The sequence below is a fragment of the Pristis pectinata genome, chromosome 9, assembly GCF_009764475.1.
Source record: "Pristis pectinata isolate sPriPec2 chromosome 9, sPriPec2.1.pri, whole genome shotgun sequence".
NCBI classification, from domain to species: Eukaryota; Metazoa; Chordata; class Chondrichthyes; order Rhinopristiformes; family Pristidae; genus Pristis; species Pristis pectinata.
In genome coordinates this window covers 31,322,060-31,340,156 of record NC_067413.1, presented here as the reverse complement: position 1 = coordinate 31,340,156, position 18,097 = coordinate 31,322,060, and the positions used below count along the sequence as shown (strand labels likewise).

At 44.1% G+C, this 18,097-nt stretch overlaps 1 protein-coding gene across 3 annotated transcripts in view; it reads right to left on the bottom strand.

Moving 5' to 3' along the window:
- Positions 1-18,097, bottom strand: part of tcaim (T cell activation inhibitor, mitochondrial) — a 20,756-nt gene extending 2,659 nt beyond the window's left edge. For 2 of the 3 annotated variants that reach the window (XM_052023177.1, XM_052023180.1), the window contains exons 1-9: positions 17,951-18,097; positions 15,633-15,771; positions 15,295-15,445; positions 14,188-14,437; positions 12,991-13,113; positions 10,687-10,784; positions 7,472-7,563; positions 6,469-6,701; positions 4,750-4,881 (exon numbers count right to left, since the gene is read on the bottom strand). In XM_052023177.1, the coding sequence (XP_051879137.1) occupies positions 4,750-4,881; positions 6,469-6,701; positions 7,472-7,563; positions 10,687-10,784; positions 12,991-13,113; positions 14,188-14,437; positions 15,295-15,445; positions 15,633-15,771; positions 17,951-17,997 (1,265 nt within the window). In that variant the 5' untranslated portion in view covers positions 17,998-18,097. Of the gene's footprint in view, positions 1-4,749; positions 4,882-6,468; positions 6,702-7,471; positions 7,564-10,686; positions 10,785-12,990; positions 13,114-14,187; positions 14,438-15,294; positions 15,446-15,632; positions 15,772-16,587; positions 16,774-17,950 lie in introns of all 3 variants that reach the window. The other variant, XM_052023179.1, reaches the window with a different exon arrangement.

Here is an 18,097-nt window from a genome sequence, read left to right as displayed (position 1 = left end):
AATGTTGCACTGCTGCTGAATTACAAATACTTACTGTGCTTCAGGGTGCAGGTATTGATCTGTCTAATGGGGCCCTGTTTCAATCATATTTAACCTATTAATTGTTTTCCTGATGCTTTGCATGGGAAATATAATGATCTTAGGCAATTATTTGATTTTACTTTGCTGTAGCCGGTAATCAACTAATTCTGCCTACAGTAATGTTATTAATAAATTTAGCAATTTTATTTCATAAATCCTGTTGTATAGAGGATTTGGAGCAATTTCACAATGCAAGACTAACAAGTAAAGAACAGGTGATAAATTTTCTGTTCTCTGTCCTTAAATTAAACATGTGGTCAAATGGACTGGCTTCTATTTACAACATCATAAACAGGGGTTAGTCAACAACTTGCAAATGGATAAAGTTTTATATTGTAAAACGTCCCACGGTGCTACACAGGAGTGTCAAAATTGAGACATAAACGAGGTGGTCACCAATAAATCCATAGGAATTCAGGATGACATGAACATAAAATGCTATCATAATGATCAAAGTGAATAGCATAGATGTGTTGGAAAGGAATACAAGAATATGTAGGGAAACACGAATGGAACATAAGTACTAGCATTGACCAGTTAGAAACATAGAAACACCTACAGCACAATTCAGGCCCTATGGCCCACAAAGCTGTGCCGAACATGTCCCTACCCTAGAAATTACTAGGCTTACCCACAGCCCTCTATTTTGCCTATCCAACAGTCTCTTAAAAGACCCTATCGTATCCGCCTCCACCACCGTTGCTGGCAGCCCATTCCACACACTCACCACTCTCTGAGTAAAAAACTTAACCCTGACATCTCCTCTATACCTACTCCCCAGCACCTTAAACCTATGTCCTCTTGTGGCCACCATTTCAGCCCTGGGGAAAAGCCTCTGACTATCCGCCCAATCAATGCCTCTCATCATCTTATATACCTCTATCAGGTCCCCCCTCATCCTCCTTCGCTCCAAGGAGAAAAGGCCGAGTTCCCTCAACCTGCTTTCATAAGGCATGCTCTGCATGCCAGGCAGCAATTTTGTAAATCTCCTCTGCACCCTTTCTATGGCTTCCACATCCTGTAGTGAGGTGACCAGAACTGAGCACGGTACTCCAAGTGGGGTCTGACCAGGGTCCTATATAGCTGCAACAATACCTCCCGGCTCCTAAATTCAATTCCACGACTGATGAAGGACAATACACCAAATGCCGCCTTAACCACAGAGTCAACCTACACAGCCGCTTTGAGCGTCCTATGGACTCGGACCCCAAGATCCCTCTGATCCTCCACACTGCCAAGAGTCCTACCATTAATACTATATTCTGCCATCATATTTGACCCACCAAAATGAACCACTTCACACTTATCTGGGTTGAACTGCATCTGCCACTCCTCAGCCCAACTTTGCATCCTATCTATGTCCCGCTGTAACCTCTGACAGCCCTCTATACTATCCACAACACATCCAACCTTTGTGTCATCCGCAAACTTTACTAACCCATCCCTCAACTTCCTCATCCAGGTCGTTTATAAAAATCACAAAGAGTAAGGGTCCCAGAACAGATCCCTGAGGTACACCACTGGTCACTGACCTCCATGCAGAATATGACCCTTCAACAACCACTCTTTGCCTTCTGTGAGCCAGCCAGTTCTGGATCCACATTGCAATGTCCCCTTGGATCCCATGCCTCCTTACTTTCTCAATAAGCCTTGCATAGGGTACCTCATCAAATGCCTTGCTGAAATCCATACATCTACTGCTCTCCCTTCATCGATGTATTTAGTCACATCTTCAAAAAAAATTCAATCAGGCTCGTAAGGCAGGACCTGCCCTTGACAAAGTCATGTTGACTATTCCTAATCATATTACACCTCTCCAAAAGTTCATTAATCCTGCCTCTCAGGATCTTCTCCATCAGCTTACCAACCACTGAGGTAAGACTCACTGGTCTATAATTTCCTGGGCTATCTCTACTCCCTTTCTTGAATAAGGGAACAACATCCGCAACCCTCCAATCTTTGGAACCTCTCCCGTCTCCATCGATGATGCACAGATCATCGTCAGAGGCTCCGCAATCTCCTCCCTCGCCTCCCACAGCAGCCTGGGGTACATCCCATCCGGCCCCGGCGACTTATCCAACTTGATGCTTTCCAAAAGTTCTAGCACCTCCTCTTTCCTAATATCTACATGCTCAAGCTTTTCAGCCTGCTGCAAGTCCACACTACAATCCCCCAGATCTTTTTCCGTAGTGAATACTGATGTAAAGTATTCATTAAATACCTCTGCTATCTCTTCCGGATCCATACACACTTTCCCACTGTTGCACTTGATAGGCCCTATTCTTTCGCATCTTATCCTCTTGCTCTTCACATACTTGTAGAATGCCTTGGGGTTTTCCTTAATCCTGCCTGCCAAGGCCTTCTCATGTCCCCTTCTGGCTCTCCTAATTTCCTTTTTAAGCTCCTTCCTGTTAGCTTTATACTCTTCCAGATCTCTAACATTATTACCTAGCTCTCTGTACCTTTTGTAAGTTTTTCTTTTCCTTTTAACTAGATTTATTATAGCCTTTGTACACCACGGTTCCTGTATCCTCTCGTGACTACCGTCTCATTGGAACATGCCTGTGCAAAACTCCACACAAATGTCCCCTGAATATTTGCCACATTTCTTCTATACTTTTCCCTGAGAATATCTGTTCCCAATTTAATCTTCCAATCTCCTGCCCGAGAGCCTCATAATTCCCTTTACTCTAAGTAAACGCCTTTCTAGTCTGTCTGTTCCTATCTCTCTCCAGTGCTATCGTAAAGGAGATAGAATTATGATCACTATCACCAAAACGCTCACCCACTGAGAGGTCTGACACCTGACCAGGTTCATTTCCCAATACCAAATCAAGCACAGCCTCTCCTCTTGTAGGCCTATCTACGTATTATGTCAAGAATCCTTCCTGAACACACTTAACAAACTCCACCCTATCTAAACCCCTCACTGTCTGGAGATGCCAATTGATGTTTGGGAAATTAAAATCTCCCATCACAACAACTCTGTTATTATCACACCTTTCTAGGATCTGCTTTCCTATCTGCTCCTCAATATCCCTGTTACTATTGGGCGGCCTATAAAAAACACCCATTAAAGTTGTTGACCCTTTCCCGTTCCTAACCTCCACCCACAGAGACTCCGTAGACAGTCCCTCCATGATATCCACCTTTTCTGCAGCTGTGATACTATCTCTGATCAGCAGTGCCACTCCCCCACCTCTTCTGCCTCCCTCCCTGTCCTTTCTGAAACATCTAAAACTCGGCACTTGAAGCAACCATTCCAGTCCCTGAGCCATCCAAGTCTCTGTAATGGCCACCACATCGTAGCTCCAAGTATTTATCCAAGCTCTAAGCTCATCCGCCTTGTTCACAATACTCCTCGTGTTAAAATAGACACATCTCAAACCGGTCTGAGCACATCCCTTCTCTATCACCTGCCTATCTTCCCTCTCGTACCTACTATTAGCTTTCTCTATTTGAGAGCCAAACACCTCTTCCCCAGTCTCTCCAGTTCGGATCCCACCCCCCAACAAATTTAGTTTAAACCCCCCCCCAGTAGCCTTAGCAAACCTCCCCGCCAGGATATTGGTCCCCCTGGGATTCAAGTGCAACCTGTCCTCTTTGTACAGGTCATACCTGCCCCTAAAGAGGCCCCAATGATCCAGAAATCTGAATCCCTGCTCCTTACTCCAATCCCTCAGCCACACATTTAACTTCCTCCTCATTCTATTCCTATACCCACTGTCACTTGGCACAGGCAGTAATCCTGAAATTACTACCTTTGAGGTCCTGCTTCTCAACTTCCTTCCTAACTCCCTATAGTCATTTTTCAGGACCTCATCCCTTTTCCTACCTATGTCGTTGGTACCAATATGTACCACGACCTCTGGCTGTTCTCTCTCTCTCTGCAGGATATCTTGGGTGCAATCTGAAAGATCCCAGACCCTGGCACCTGGGAGGCAAACTACCTTCCGAGTTTCTCTCCTGCGTCCACAGAATCGCCTGTCTGCCCACCTAACTATAGAATCCCCTATCACTACTGCCCTCCTCTCTCCTTCCCTACCCTTCTGAGCCACAGGGCCGGACTCTGTGCCAGAGACACTGCCACTGTTGCTTCCCCCAGGTAGGCTGTCTCCCCCAACAGTACTCAAACAGGAGTACTTGTTATCAAGGGGTACAGCCACAGGGGTACTCTCTAGTACCTGACTCTTCCCCTTCCCCCTCCTGACTGTGACCCACTTGCCTGACTCACGTGGCCCCGGTGTGACCACCTGCCTATAACTCCTTTCTATCACCTCCTCATTCTCCCTGACCAGACGAAGGTCATCGAGCTTCATCTCCAGTTCCCTAACACGGTCCCTCAGGACCTGCAGCTCGACACACAGTTAGGTTAAAGAGCCAGTGTTTGAAGTTGCATAGGCTTTTACAGCAATGAAATAATCAATGGAGAAGTAGAAAAGAAATTGGTAGCAGCACACAACTGGTTTTGATTCACATTTCCACCCTACTGTAAGCCACAATTTGAGAAACAATTAAGTGATTCCAAAGCCACACTGGACACGTCGTGTGTGCAAGCAAGCAGTGTGTAAATGTGACATCTAGATCACATATCCCAATCCTATTGGATTGTTTTCAGTTTATGTTTTCTCATCTTCAGTGTATGACAGGTAAGAATCTTTTACTTACTCTTCCTCCTTCCTTAGGTAATCCCTGGCTGTTTGTGCATGCCTCAGAATAAACCATTGCAAGGCAGTGGGGTCGCAAGTGACGGGCACTCTCAGCTGGCCTGTCTTAAGAAGACTAGGGGCAGAAGAGCCTCTGAAATAACAGAACAACATCTGGTTAGTGGGCACAGTTGAAAGAATCAAGTATGAAGGAAAATTTAAAACCTTATCCTGACTGCCTCTCATAACCTCAAAAGGTTTCACAACCAAAGAAATCGTTTTTAAGGAGTTATAACAGGAAATGTGACAGCCAAATTGCACCAAGTGCTCACAAAGAGCAATGTGACAATAGTTAATTATTCTTGTTCTGTTGACAGAAAAATATTCACCCAGGATACAAGGAAGCCCCTTGCTCTTCAAACAGATCCGTAGAATCTTGAGCAATAGGTTAACGTTTTTCCACCTAGTAAGAGTCACTAGACCAGAAAATAACTTTGCACTTTTGAAATAACACGGTGGAACTGGAGATGATGTTTCATCTTGTGGGAGAACTAAGCATCACTTTAAAAAAAAGGGGGTTGTCCATTTACGACAGAGATAAAGCAATTCTTTTTCTGTTAGAGAGTTGTGAGTCTCTGGAAGGCACACCCAAAGGAGGGAGGAAGTTTTAAGACAGAGTTAGATGGATACTTGATAAGCAAGGGGCAGGAATGAGAAGTTGAGGTTACAGTCAAATCACCCATTAATGAATGACAGAACAGGATCAAGGGGCCACTTCATATTGTACATTTGTAACAGTCGCTTACAAGTGGAAAACACGTTCTCCATTATTTAAATAAAACTGAAGTTAAATGCAGCTGAGATACCTACTTACAGATTGGGCAACTCTCTTGCAACATGTTAAGCTAAATTATCATTGGATTTTACCACCCCCACCCATTCCCAATATACAGGAATCATGTTCTACAGGACAGTTGCATTGGATATACAGAAATAAACTGCACCACTCCAGTTGCAGACTGTGTTTAAAAATAAATAACTAAATGGGAAGAAAATTTAAGTTGGCAGAGATGCTAGAGGTGGACCTAACTGATGGGCTTCCTCATTCCTCCCATATGCTATTCCATGGCATATTGTTGGATTAGGCTGAACGTAGGGAAATCTGGGGACCAGGACCCTGCACTAGTTGAAAAAGAGGAAGCAATGCAGAAGGAAATTGATAATAAACTGCAAGAAGAAATAAGAGCGAGTCATACAGCATAGAAATAGATCTTTTGACTCAATGAGTCTGCACCAACTATCCATTTACGCTAATCCTCTCAACTTCACCCAACCGCAGATTCTACCACTCACCTCCAAACATACAGTGCCAACTAACCTCCCAACTCCACATCTTGGGATGTGGGAGGAAACTGGAGCACTTGGAGGAAACTCTCACAGTCAAAGAGAGAACATGCAAACTCCACACAGACAGCACTGAGGTCAGATTGAACTCCAGTTGCTAGAACTATGAAGCAGCAGCTCTACTAGCTGTGCCACCACAAGTGAAGGCAGAGTAAGGTCAATGCCTCACTGTTGTGTTTATGTGGCCCAACACGAAGCTGGCGTAAGCAAAATTTTGAAGTTCAGTCAGAACCTTGCTTGACATTTCTGCCTCCCAGTGCAAGGTATGTACCTTAACAGCTTCACATGCAATTTTCAGCCACTCATTGATACGACCTTTTGTTTTGCAATCACTCACTTTTCTAGAATTATTTGCAGTCCTTTTAGACTTCGTGGGTGAAACAGAGGTCGGTTGACAATGAAATTCTGATGAAAGGTTGTTAACATCCTGTAATAATCCTCTAGCATCATCGCAGGCTGCAGGTCTTCATTGTAAATGAACTGTATGTCTCCCAGAAGGAAGCTGATCCTCTCTTCCAACAAGCAAACGTGGCTGTGAAGATCATAGTAGGTAGGCAACCTCTCCAAAAGCTTCAAGTAAAACAGGTTAAAGATTTACTGCACTAATACTTGGTGCATTACTCACATCTCAAATACTTTACAGATTCTTTTATTACATTTCTGGCTGGCCTCCTACTTCCCAGGTATCATGTGCTCATCCAAATTTCTGCTAGCTTAACTAGCACCAAGTCCTGCTCACTTTTCACTCCTGTGTTTGCTGATTTAGACAGAGTCACAGTTCAATGCCTCAATTTTTAAAATAAGTCTCATCCTGGCTTTCAACCCCTCTACAGAGAGGCCCTTCCCAACCTCCAGAGCCTCCTTTAATCTCTGAAATCCTTTAATTCTGCCTCTTAAACTCCCAGAATTCAACTACTGCACCATTGACAGTGTTGCCTCCAGCTGCCAGGTTCCTAACATTTGAAATTTCTTCTCTAAACCTTTCTCTTTTAAAGCTCTTGGTAAAAGCTAACTCTTTGACCACACTTTAAGCCACTGGTCCTAATATGCAGCTTGCTATCAAAGATTTGTTTGATAATGTTTCTCTGAAGTCCTTGGAATTTTTTTTATTATGTTACATGTGGGGTATAAATGGAAGTTGTTTCCCCATATAACAATGAGATGAAGGGTCAAATAATCTTTATTAACTAGCGTTGCACCTTCCTGTCACTCTATGACCATGAAGTGGGCACAGCCAGACTAAGCTGACACAATACAATTATCAAAAGCAAAATACTGAACACAAAAATGCACAAGCTATCCTGAAATGTTTGTTACTGTTACTAATTAGTTTGACTTACTTTTGTCCAGTGATGATGGACATCTACAGTTCCCAACATAATCTGCCCTGCAGCATTCATTCCAGAGTGCTCTGCAAAAATTATTGTACATCCTGTGCAGAAAACAGCCAAACCCAGAACACAGCATAAGCAATTTGCTTCCACACACGTAATGCAGAAAATATTTCACAGACTTCCATTTTAAATTGATTAGACCCAGTTCAGGGTTATGGGCACCACATCTTAGGAAGGGAGTTTGACAATTGAGGGGATGCAGTGCAGAATTATTATGTAGATGTCAGGATTAAAAGGGTTAAAAATAATAGGACAGATCCCACAACCCAGGTGTGTGACCCCTGCATTTGAAAGACTAAAGGTGGGGGTAATTCTATCAAAATGTTTAATCTGATTTAAGGAGTTGGGCAGGAGATAGGTGGTGTCAATAACTTGAGGAAACAAAACTTCACACCAGTGAAAATCTGGAACTCACTTCCAGCTCCCTCTCTGCCCACCTCCTCTCATCTCCCCAAAAACTGTGGATGGTGAGGGTCAATTGAAATTTTCAAGTCTGAGATTTGTATGAGGGACAAAATTCCAGGGATGTTTAACTAAACAGCAAGTGCATGGAGTTGAGAGAATTCAAAGGACAAAACGAGTTGGAAGGACTGAGCACCTCTTTTTGTCTCTTACGAAGTGTCAGAATTGATAAGGAGGGCATAAGGAAGACACTTAGGAAGTGGGTGGAGAATAGCAATTAGTTTATGATACAGTTATAATTCAAAATGAAGCCACTCAGTTATTTTAGCTCCAAAGAGGCAGCCAGCTGGAGAAATTTAAAGCATTAGAACAATGTCTTGGTGCAATGAAATGGAAGCCAGCAGCAGTCTACAAGGAAAGTAAAACAGTGCAAGAAGCTAAAAGTTAGATGTCAGCACACCACCTTTCACTTGCAATTTCCAGTGAAACCCTATGGCTTAATTGTTAGTGCCCAAGAGTTCCTTTGAACAGGAATCTGCAGCCATGACTGAAAAGCATGGGAGTATGTACAGCATTGAGACAAGAGCAGATGGCCCTAGGACTGAAGTCGGGGACCTCATGGCCTCTTTTTGTTCTTGGACTTTCTTTGATTCAGTGTAATTTCCCCAAAGAGTCAGAACTGAGAAAAATCAGGGCCATTCAGAGGGATAAAAGCTGATAAATTCTCAGACGCGCACTGGCTCTGACTTACAGTGGCAGATTCTCTGCAGCCTCCTGTAGGAGGAAGCACTGGGCCAGCCAGAAAGCCCCTTGTTGGCAGTTAGGAGCTGTTTGTGACTGAGTATGTGAGTGCTACCTCCTTGTTCTAAATCCCAAGGATCTTTTTGGCTGGTGCCACGGCCAGTTGACTCCAGAACCTCTCCAATCAGTTTCCCATCACTACAAGACTAAGGTTCTTATAAAAGAATATCACAGTACAAAACTGCACACACATCCTGCCTGTTCAATTTTTTGAAAGATCTCTCAGTTACTCCCAGTCCCCCTGCTCTCTCCACACAACCCTACCATGATTTCCCAGATCACACTCATTGTATAAATTATTGCTCAGTGCCATCTATTTCCTTTGCCAATTTCCTTCACTCTCTGCCTTCTGGTTACAAACCCTCCTGCCACCGGAGACAGTTTCCTCTCATTATCGAAATTATTCCTGATTTTTTCAACACTTCTACCACGTCTCCTCTTGACCTTCACTGCTTTGCCAAAGCCACAAGTGACATCCAAAGTGACCAAGGTAAATGGTCTCCCCTCAACCAGTCTGCAGTCTTCAACACAGCTGACCTTACCATCCTCCAACACTTCACCACTGCAACGCACAAAACACTGGAGGAACTCAGTGGGTCAGGCAGCATCTGTGGAGGGAAATGGACAGTCGACGATTTGAGTCAAGACCCTTCATCTGGACCAGATGACCTCTCCACTGCTGTCCAGCTGGCTGAGAATGCTCTGATCTTCTTCCATCCCTACTGATCCCAGTGACAACCAATAAACCTCCTGCAATACCTTTAGTCAGGGCCAGTGAGCACTTCCTCAGCCCAAGGGCAGACCTCTGGGCAAGTACTGAAAGAGAGAGTACAAAGGCTCGTGGAGAGGCTGTTCTGCCTCATGAGGCTATTCCTGCATTCAATGAAATCATGGCTGACCTGCAGCTCAAATCGATTTGTCCTCCTTTGCTCCACTTTCCTTGATGCTCTAAGCCAACAGAAGTCTCTGAGTGTCTGATTTTCCCCTAATATTCCACAGTCCTTTGGCTGAGTGAATATCAGGTTTCAGTCAACCTTTTCAGGTGCCGGGCTCCTTGCTCGTGGCACCTCTGCCGGAGGAAGTGTTTTACTCTGGAGAATTTGGCTTGGGGTCAGCAATTTCACCTCCAGGACAGAAAATCGTTGCGTCCTGTCCCACTCCTGAGATATAAACACTAACATTTAGCTGATGGGCCATACAGTGCTGAAGGAGAGTCACACTGTCAAAGGCAGAGTCCCATGGATGACTCGTTAAACTGAGGCTCTTCTGCTTTCACGTGTGAACTGAAAGATCCCATAGACTACGTCAATAAATTTCTCCACAGTGTCCTGCTAATACTAACAATACTAGAAGTGATTATTTGGTCATTACCATGTTGCTGTTTGTGGGAGCTTGCTGTGCATAACATGGCTGCCACGTCTCCTGCATCACAACTGTGATTACACCACACAATAATTCATTGGCTGAAAAGCACTTTGGAACTTGCTGAGGTCTTCAAAGGCACTGTGGAAGCAATTTACGTGTTCTATCTTTATAAAGAGAATGGATTAGATTCAAACCTACAGCCCTGAGGGCTAAGTTCACCATGTCAAGCCATTAAACCAAACAATGGCAGCAGGAAAAAAAAACAGGATGCTGGAGGAACTTAGTGGGTCAGGCAGCATCTGTAGAGGGAAATGGACTGATGGCATTTCAGATCGAGACCCTTCATCTGGACTGAAAGAGATGAAAGGTTTCGACCCAAAACGTCAACTGTTCATTTCCCTCCACAGATGCTGCCTGACCCACTGAGTTCTACCGACACTGTTTTTTGCTCCAGATTCCAGCATCTGCCTTCTCTTGTGTCTCAATGTCAATGGGAGGTGGTTTAAGGCACTGGGTGCAGGATGAATTCTGTAAGCAGGTTTTACTTGCGTGCTGTCGATCTGTTGAGAGCAGGGGGGTACCTGAAAACACACCTCTGATATTGTGCAAGACTGCAGAGTTCTGCTGGGCAAATCGAGACAGGCTGTGCAGTTGGCTGCACCGATGAGCCACTCCCCAACTCTTCCGCCACCTAAGCCAAGAACAAAATTAGGATCAACTTACCGTGGCAGAGTTCCATGTATTAAAGGAATCAGAAACATTCCCAAGGTATGTTAGCAACTTCAATTTACCAGACTATTCATATACGCACTGTACAAGGTGAGTGCACTTCTCTGAAATTTGTGGGTTGAAGCACCACTCCAGGCACTTGACCACTAAATCTGAGGTGCTGTCTTTCACTGGAGATATTAAATGAGGTCTGTCTGCTTTTTTCCAGGAGAAAGTAAGAGATTCCACACACTATTTCAAGGGGAGCAAGGGAATCTCTCTAGTGGCCTGGCTTGGCTACTGGATTTTTCCATTGTAACAGTGAGTGGAATCTTTCATTTTACAGTTTTCAATATGCAGCAAAATCCAGCTGGTTTTCCTTATTGCAACTAGTTCTCTCCCAGTACACTGTTCACAGTATGATTTCTAAAATTTATTTTTGGGAAATGACATTACAGCAAGACCAACATTTAATGCCCATCCCTTTTCCTTGAGAAGGTGGTGGTGAATGTACTGTCGGATCTGGTTATTTTCGAATCCACAGGTTCGTTCGGGAATCCAGGAATGAGTTGAAAACAACTTGGTGCTTCACAAAGTTTTATTGGAAAAGTTTAAGACAAAGAAACAGTCACAGAGCACATGGCACTAGCTTGAGCTGAGACAAAGGGAATAAAAGATGAGCTCAGGCCAGGGGGGAGGAAGAGCAAGAGAGAGATTAACAAAAAGCGGCACCTTTTATACCTGAGATAAGAGAGACTCCTTAGCTAACAGTAGTCCAATCAGGAAACCTGTGAAATACTTGTGGCCAAACCAACCAATGAAAAAAAACACATATTCACCTGAAGGGTGAACCAATAAGCTAGTAAGCGGCCATTCCTTGTGCAGCCACTTGAGGTGTATTAGACACTATACATGTTAAAAAAACTAATTAAAACAGTTGAATCCAGCAGTACTCTCAAAGTGCAATGAGATAGGCAGTTCCAGAATACAGACCCAGCAACAAGAAGGATTTGCAATGTATTTCCAAATTAGGCTGGTGTGTAACTTGGAAGGATCTTGGAGGTGGTGGCTTCCCATGCAGCTGCTGCCCTTAGCTTTCCAGTTGGCAGAGGTCATGAGATTGTCTGAAGTAGTTGTGTTAACATTAACTCTGACTGGACCTGATTAATTTAATCAGATATCAGATCAGTCCTGATCCTGTTACGGATTTTACTGCAGTGTTGTGAAAAGAAGAAGACCTCTTAAAGATCAGCTGAAGCCCTCAATACCAGCACTAGTCTGACAAAGATACTATTGTACACAGCAGGTAAACCTACAACTGGGATTTAGTAAATGAGTGACTGTATGTTTATAAAACAACAGCCTGGATTTATATAGCAACTTGCATTTAACAATGGTGAAATATCCCACAGCATTTCACAAGGATGCTATCAAGCCAAGTATGCATGAATTCACATAAAACTCCAGGAAAGATGACCAAAGGCTTGGTACTAAAAGGTTTGTGGAGTGACTTAAAAGAGGAAAGAGTGGAGTCATGAAGGAGTTACAAAGCTTAAGAGTTTACAGAGTTGTGACGGAAATCCAGGCTGTACAGGAGGGAGGGTTGGAGAAGCATAGAGATGGAGAGGGTTGGAGGGCTGAAGGAGGTTACAGAGAGAGGTGCAAGGCCCATGGAGGGATTTGAAAGGAATGATTAGAATTTACAATTTAAAATCAGGATGCTGATTAACCAGGAGCTGGTGTATGTTAGTGAGCACAGAGGGTGATGGGTGAATGGGAATTGGTGCAAGTTAGTTCGCAGGTGGCAGAGATTTGGATGAACTCCAAAATGGAGATGGACCAGGGGTACATTGGAATAATTGAGTCTTGAAGTAACAAAAGTACAGATGAGGGTTTCAGCAGCAGATCACCTGAGGCAGGGTCAGAACAGAGGCAGGGTCAGAGTGTCAGTTTGTGGTTAAATAGGACAATGAGATTGCAAACAGTCTGCTTCAGCCCCCATACCTTGCAATGTAACATTAATTGGAATTTGTTAAAGAATCAACCAGGATGTGGTAAAGGACTGGGTGGAATCACTGCTCTGAGGCACAAAGTTACAAAATTAATACCCCACATAAGAACATATTTAAAAACCTCCAAATAACGCACGTTTTCTCCTTGCTTCTCGACGTTGTGTTCAGCATCCATACCTGATGTCGGTTACCTCCAGTTGCTGACATAGCTCTGTTTTTAGGCGTTGAAGGTCATCTCGCAGTGGAAGACTGACACTCAGTCTCTCTAAGGCAAGAGATACATTTTTTTTTAACCACGACCTGCAAAAGAAACATCAGAATGAGTTGATCTCTGGCTTTGAGAATTTCCTAAATTTCAGCAAATTGTCCATGCACTGCGACACAGATCAGTGCAGGGACCTCAGCATCTGCATTCTGTAACAATGGCTGTGATGATGGAACTAAATGATGCATCCAAATTTGCTGACAATACAAAGCTAGGAAGAAAAGTGGGTTGTGAAGAGGCTACAATGGGTACAGGCAGATTAAGTGAGTGGGACAAAACACAGCAGATGGAATATAATGTGGAGAAATGCAAAGTTATCCACTTTGACAAGAAAATGGGGTGGGGGGAAAAAAAGAGTATTTTTCTTTAAATGGTGAGCAACCTGGGTGTTCAGCAGGACCTGGGAGTCCAGAAACATGTGTCACCAAAAATTACCATGCAGCTGCAGTAGGCTGAAGTTTGCCAGGCTAAGGGGAGCTCTTTCAAAGCACCAGCACAGGCCCAGGAGAGATCAGCCATGATCATACTGAATGGTGGGCAGGCTTCAGGGGCCTGGGCGATGACTCCTGCTCCTATTGTATTCACAGACTGAAGGGACATTCTGCATTTCAAAAATACATTTTTTTTTAGCCTCATCCATCAGCTTTCAAGAAAAGTTAACTGGTTAAAGTTAGAGAAAAAAAGACTATATAGATTTAGGATGTTCTAAAGTGCTTTCAAGCTCCACCTTGTAACAAATGCTGCAGCCAATTTGTACACAGCCCATTTGATAATGACCAGAGATTCTGTTCTAGTGATGTGAGTTGTGGGAATAAGGAGGCTAGGAACTCTTTGACATCCACTTGAGAAGGGAGCAGGGCATTGATTTCCATCCTGCACCTCTGACTATACAGCACTCCCTCAGCACTAGCACTGAGGTGATGGTTTGGGCTAGCTGCTCAAGTCTCTGCAGTGCAGCTTAAACACAAACCTGACTCACAGGCAAGGAGACTGCACACTGAGTCACAGTGGATAATAAGTGAAATGCTAACGATGGGAATTCCTTCTCACCAGTCTAATATCCCCATCCACACAACCTAGCTTCCATAAGTACAAAGAGGTGTTCATACCCAAGTGTAGGTTCCAGCTGCTGAACACAATCCAGCTCCTCCTCTGGGTCCCTGTATCCAGTGAAGGTGTAATATGTCTTATCCCATCGGATGGGTCGACTGAATGGAATGGTCTCATTTTGATGAGGCAAGTCCATAGCAACCTTTGAGTCCTGGACATGGTCAATGGATAAACTGCAGGATTTCAAAATATTTACAACAGTACTGAGAAGGTCCTGCGTCTGAAGGGTGAAGCTGACAGTTCGAAACCCTGAAATAAATCATCTGGCTTTAATTTTTCAGCTTAAACAAAATAATTGTTTAACCAAACTTACTAAAGTGTAGTGTGAAATCACAGTCTTTCAGCACAAGGGGAGGCCATTCAACCCATTGAATCTATACTGCTTCTTTAAAAGAACTCTTCAATTAGACTCATTCACCCTGCTCATGTATCAGTCTGAAACTTACACCAAACAACTCCTGATTCAGTAGCAAGGCATGCAGTGGTCAGCACAGACTTAAAGGCTTTGTTTGGTTATGAGGAGAGACTGGAGGAGTTGGGTCTGTTCTCCCTGGAGTGGAGGAGGTTAAGGGGTATATTGTGATTTAGGTGTATAAAGTTATGAGGGATATAGATAGGGTAGATGGCAGAAAAACCTTTCCCCATATTAGAGGAAGATAAAACTAGAGTACATAGGTTTAGGGTCTGGGATAAGAGATTCAGATGGGACCTGCGGGGGACCTACTTCACCCCGAGAGCGGTGAGTACCTGGAATGCACTGCCTAACAGATTGGTGGAAGCAGAGTCACTGACAGCATTTTAGATGAGCATTTGAACCGCTTAGGCATAGAGGGCTATGGACCAAGTGCTGGGCGAGGGGGTTAATACGGATGGGTGTCCACAAGTTGGCATGGACAAGTTGGGCTGAATGGCCTGTTTCCATACTGTATATTTCTATAATTCTATGATTCTATGCCTCCTTTGGTAAGCAATAGAGTCCTGCTTTGAACAGTGATAGAGGCGCCACATATCATAACAATTTTGATAAAGACTTAAAGTTGAGCATGTTGCAATAACTGCTCTGATGTCAGTGCAATCCCATCCATGTAACAAGTAACCATACACACCTGAAGTATTCATGCACTGAGTAACACTTGCATTGCCCGCTGTCTCTCTGACATAGAAAGTGAGTTGGGTTGGTTGATGAGTTCTGTGCCCAGGTCGCTGCAGACACTCCAGATGGTTATTTAACTTCTTGAGGGAATTTTCATTCACTTCCTGCACAAGAAAAACACAGAGATTTTCTTACAGCAATTTGCAGAAACACTTTGCATCTGACTCAAAAGATTTTATGGACAGGGCAGTAAAAGCTGTTCCACTAACCTGCCTCTGGGCTCTGATAAACCTCTCGGCCCTCCCCAAGGCAGTAATTTCTTAAACACAGCACCCACTTGTCACCACTTACCCTCTCTCTTGGATGTTGGCCAAAGAAATCTGGGTGTACAGCGAGGTAGAACGGCCTCAGTGCATTCATGGCATCAGTAACTGAGAAGGTTCTCACACAGCGAACATGTTGATTGCTTCTTGCTATACAAAGCCTGATGCTAAAAAGGAAATCATGTGGTCATTCATGGATTTTTCTTGTTTTAAATGATCTTTTCCTAATTAAGCCTGTGCAGCACTTTGAAGAAAAATGTAGAGTTTCTACAAATAACTTCAATGTTAATGTGTTTAAATTCCTTGATAAAACCATTTTTTATTAATTTTTCTGGACCTGAGCATCACCGGCAAGGCCAGTATTTATTGCCCATCCCTAATTGTCCTTGAGAAGGTGGTGGTGAGTTGTGTTCTTGAACCACTGCAGTCCTAGTGAAGGTGCTCCCACAGTGCTGTTTGAGAGGGAGTTCCAGGATCTATACCCAATGACAATAAAGACACAGTGATATATTTGCAAGTCAGGATGGGGGTGACTTGGAGAACTGCAGCTGGAGGTATTCTCACGCATCTGCTGCCTCATCTTTCTGGGTGGTAACATTCCCAAGGATGAGTATACACATGGGGCCACAAAATTCAATGAAGCAAACAGATCTCCAATTCCAGCAATCTTTAACTTGCAGCCAATGTTTCTAAGCTAGCCGCCACAATTAAAATTAACAGAGTATGAATCTACAATAATAAGCTTTCAAAGCAAACTAGAGTGTATACAAGTTAAGAGTATGGTGGTGATGCAGCAATTACATTACTGGTCTGGTAATCAGAAATAGAGACCCAAGTTCAAATCCCACCATGGCAGTTGTGGAGTGTAAATTCAAATTAATAATCTGGAATATAGTAACGAAGGCCACAAAAAATATTGGATTGGCATAACAACCCATCTGGTTCACTGATGTCATTCAGGGAAGAAAATCTGCCCTCCTTACCCGGTTTGGCCTATATGTGGTCCACATATATGGTTGATTCTTAAATGCCTTATGAAATAGCAAGCCAGCAAATCAGTATGATCACCACCGTGGAGCCCCTTCACCGGAAGGACTGCAGTGGTTCAAGGCAGCGGCTCACCCCGACCTTCTCAAGGGCAAGTAGGGATGGGCAATAAATGCTGGATCCTGAGAAATGAATTACATAAGCACCAGTAAGTACTAAAATAATAATAGCCATTATAGAAATAAATCTGGAGGTTTATACTGTGTAGGACAGTGGAAATCAGCAGTCCAGAAAGATATTTTTGGCTGTTAGTTGAATATCCAACATCTCAGCTTGCCAGGTTTTCTGAATGGTAACTCCACTCTTGCAATGAAACTATTTGCATGCCAATCATCTTAACCAAACCCAGCTCAAAGAGGAGCCAGCTGGGGTTTATTTATGGAACAACTGACCATAAGCTAAGGCTTAATATTTTCAGAAGGTGATAGAGAGTTGCAGAAGAGATTTAACAAATTGATTCCAAGGGTAATGTACTTTAGTTACATGGATGTATTGGAGAAGCTAGGGTTGTTCTCCTTAGTACAGAGGGGCTTACAAGGATTTAAGAATCATAAAAGGGTACAGAGTAGAGAGAATTTGTTCTTACTGGCTGAGGGGTCAAGAACCAGGGGACACAGAATAAAAGTGACTGGCAAAAGAACCAAAAATGATGTGTGCGAAATGATTTCAGCCAGTGACAAACACTGCCTGGTGTGCTGGGCATTTCCAGCACTCTCCTTTTGTTTTCCGATTGAACAACAGCTCTGACCTGCATTTCACCGCTTTACATATCCCGTTGTTTGTTTTTTCTCTCTCTGTCACTCTCTTCAACCTATTAAACAGACAGCTCTGTAAACAACAGAATGGCTTGGGAAACATTGGCCGCACTATCACATCTGCCCTTTGTCCTATCTCTTCCTCTTTGCAGCTTAAAACTCGCTTGTTTTCTCACTTTCTCTGTTCTGTCCAAAGGCCTTTGACCTGAAACGCTGATTCTGTTGCTCTCTCCACGGATGCTGCCTGACCCGCTGAGTGTTTTCATTGTCTATATTTTCTATTGCTGTGATTGCGGTGACCTTGGTTAGACCTTGTACGTGGTGCCCGGGTCCGGGTTACGGTCACTGGGGAGGACCTCAAGGTTCAGCCTGAAGCATCTTCATTATCAGGCGGGGCCACCGGGTCCGGGGCTGCCCCTTGGAGGGTCGCAGAGTTAGGAATGGTGCCCAGATCAGGGGCTGAGCTTGGGAGGGGGGATTATAGTGGGGTCGGGGGGTTAACCTTGGCTCCGGAGCAAAGGGTAGCAATGGGGGTCGCTTTCACCTGCTCAGCGCCCGGAACCGCCGCAGCAGCGGCTCCCCGCGGATCATCAGCCGCCCTGGTGCCGGACTCCCCGCTGCCTCCGAGGCCCCGCCGCCTCCTGGTCCTCCACCAAGCCCGACCAATCGACCCGGCCCAACTCAACAATCG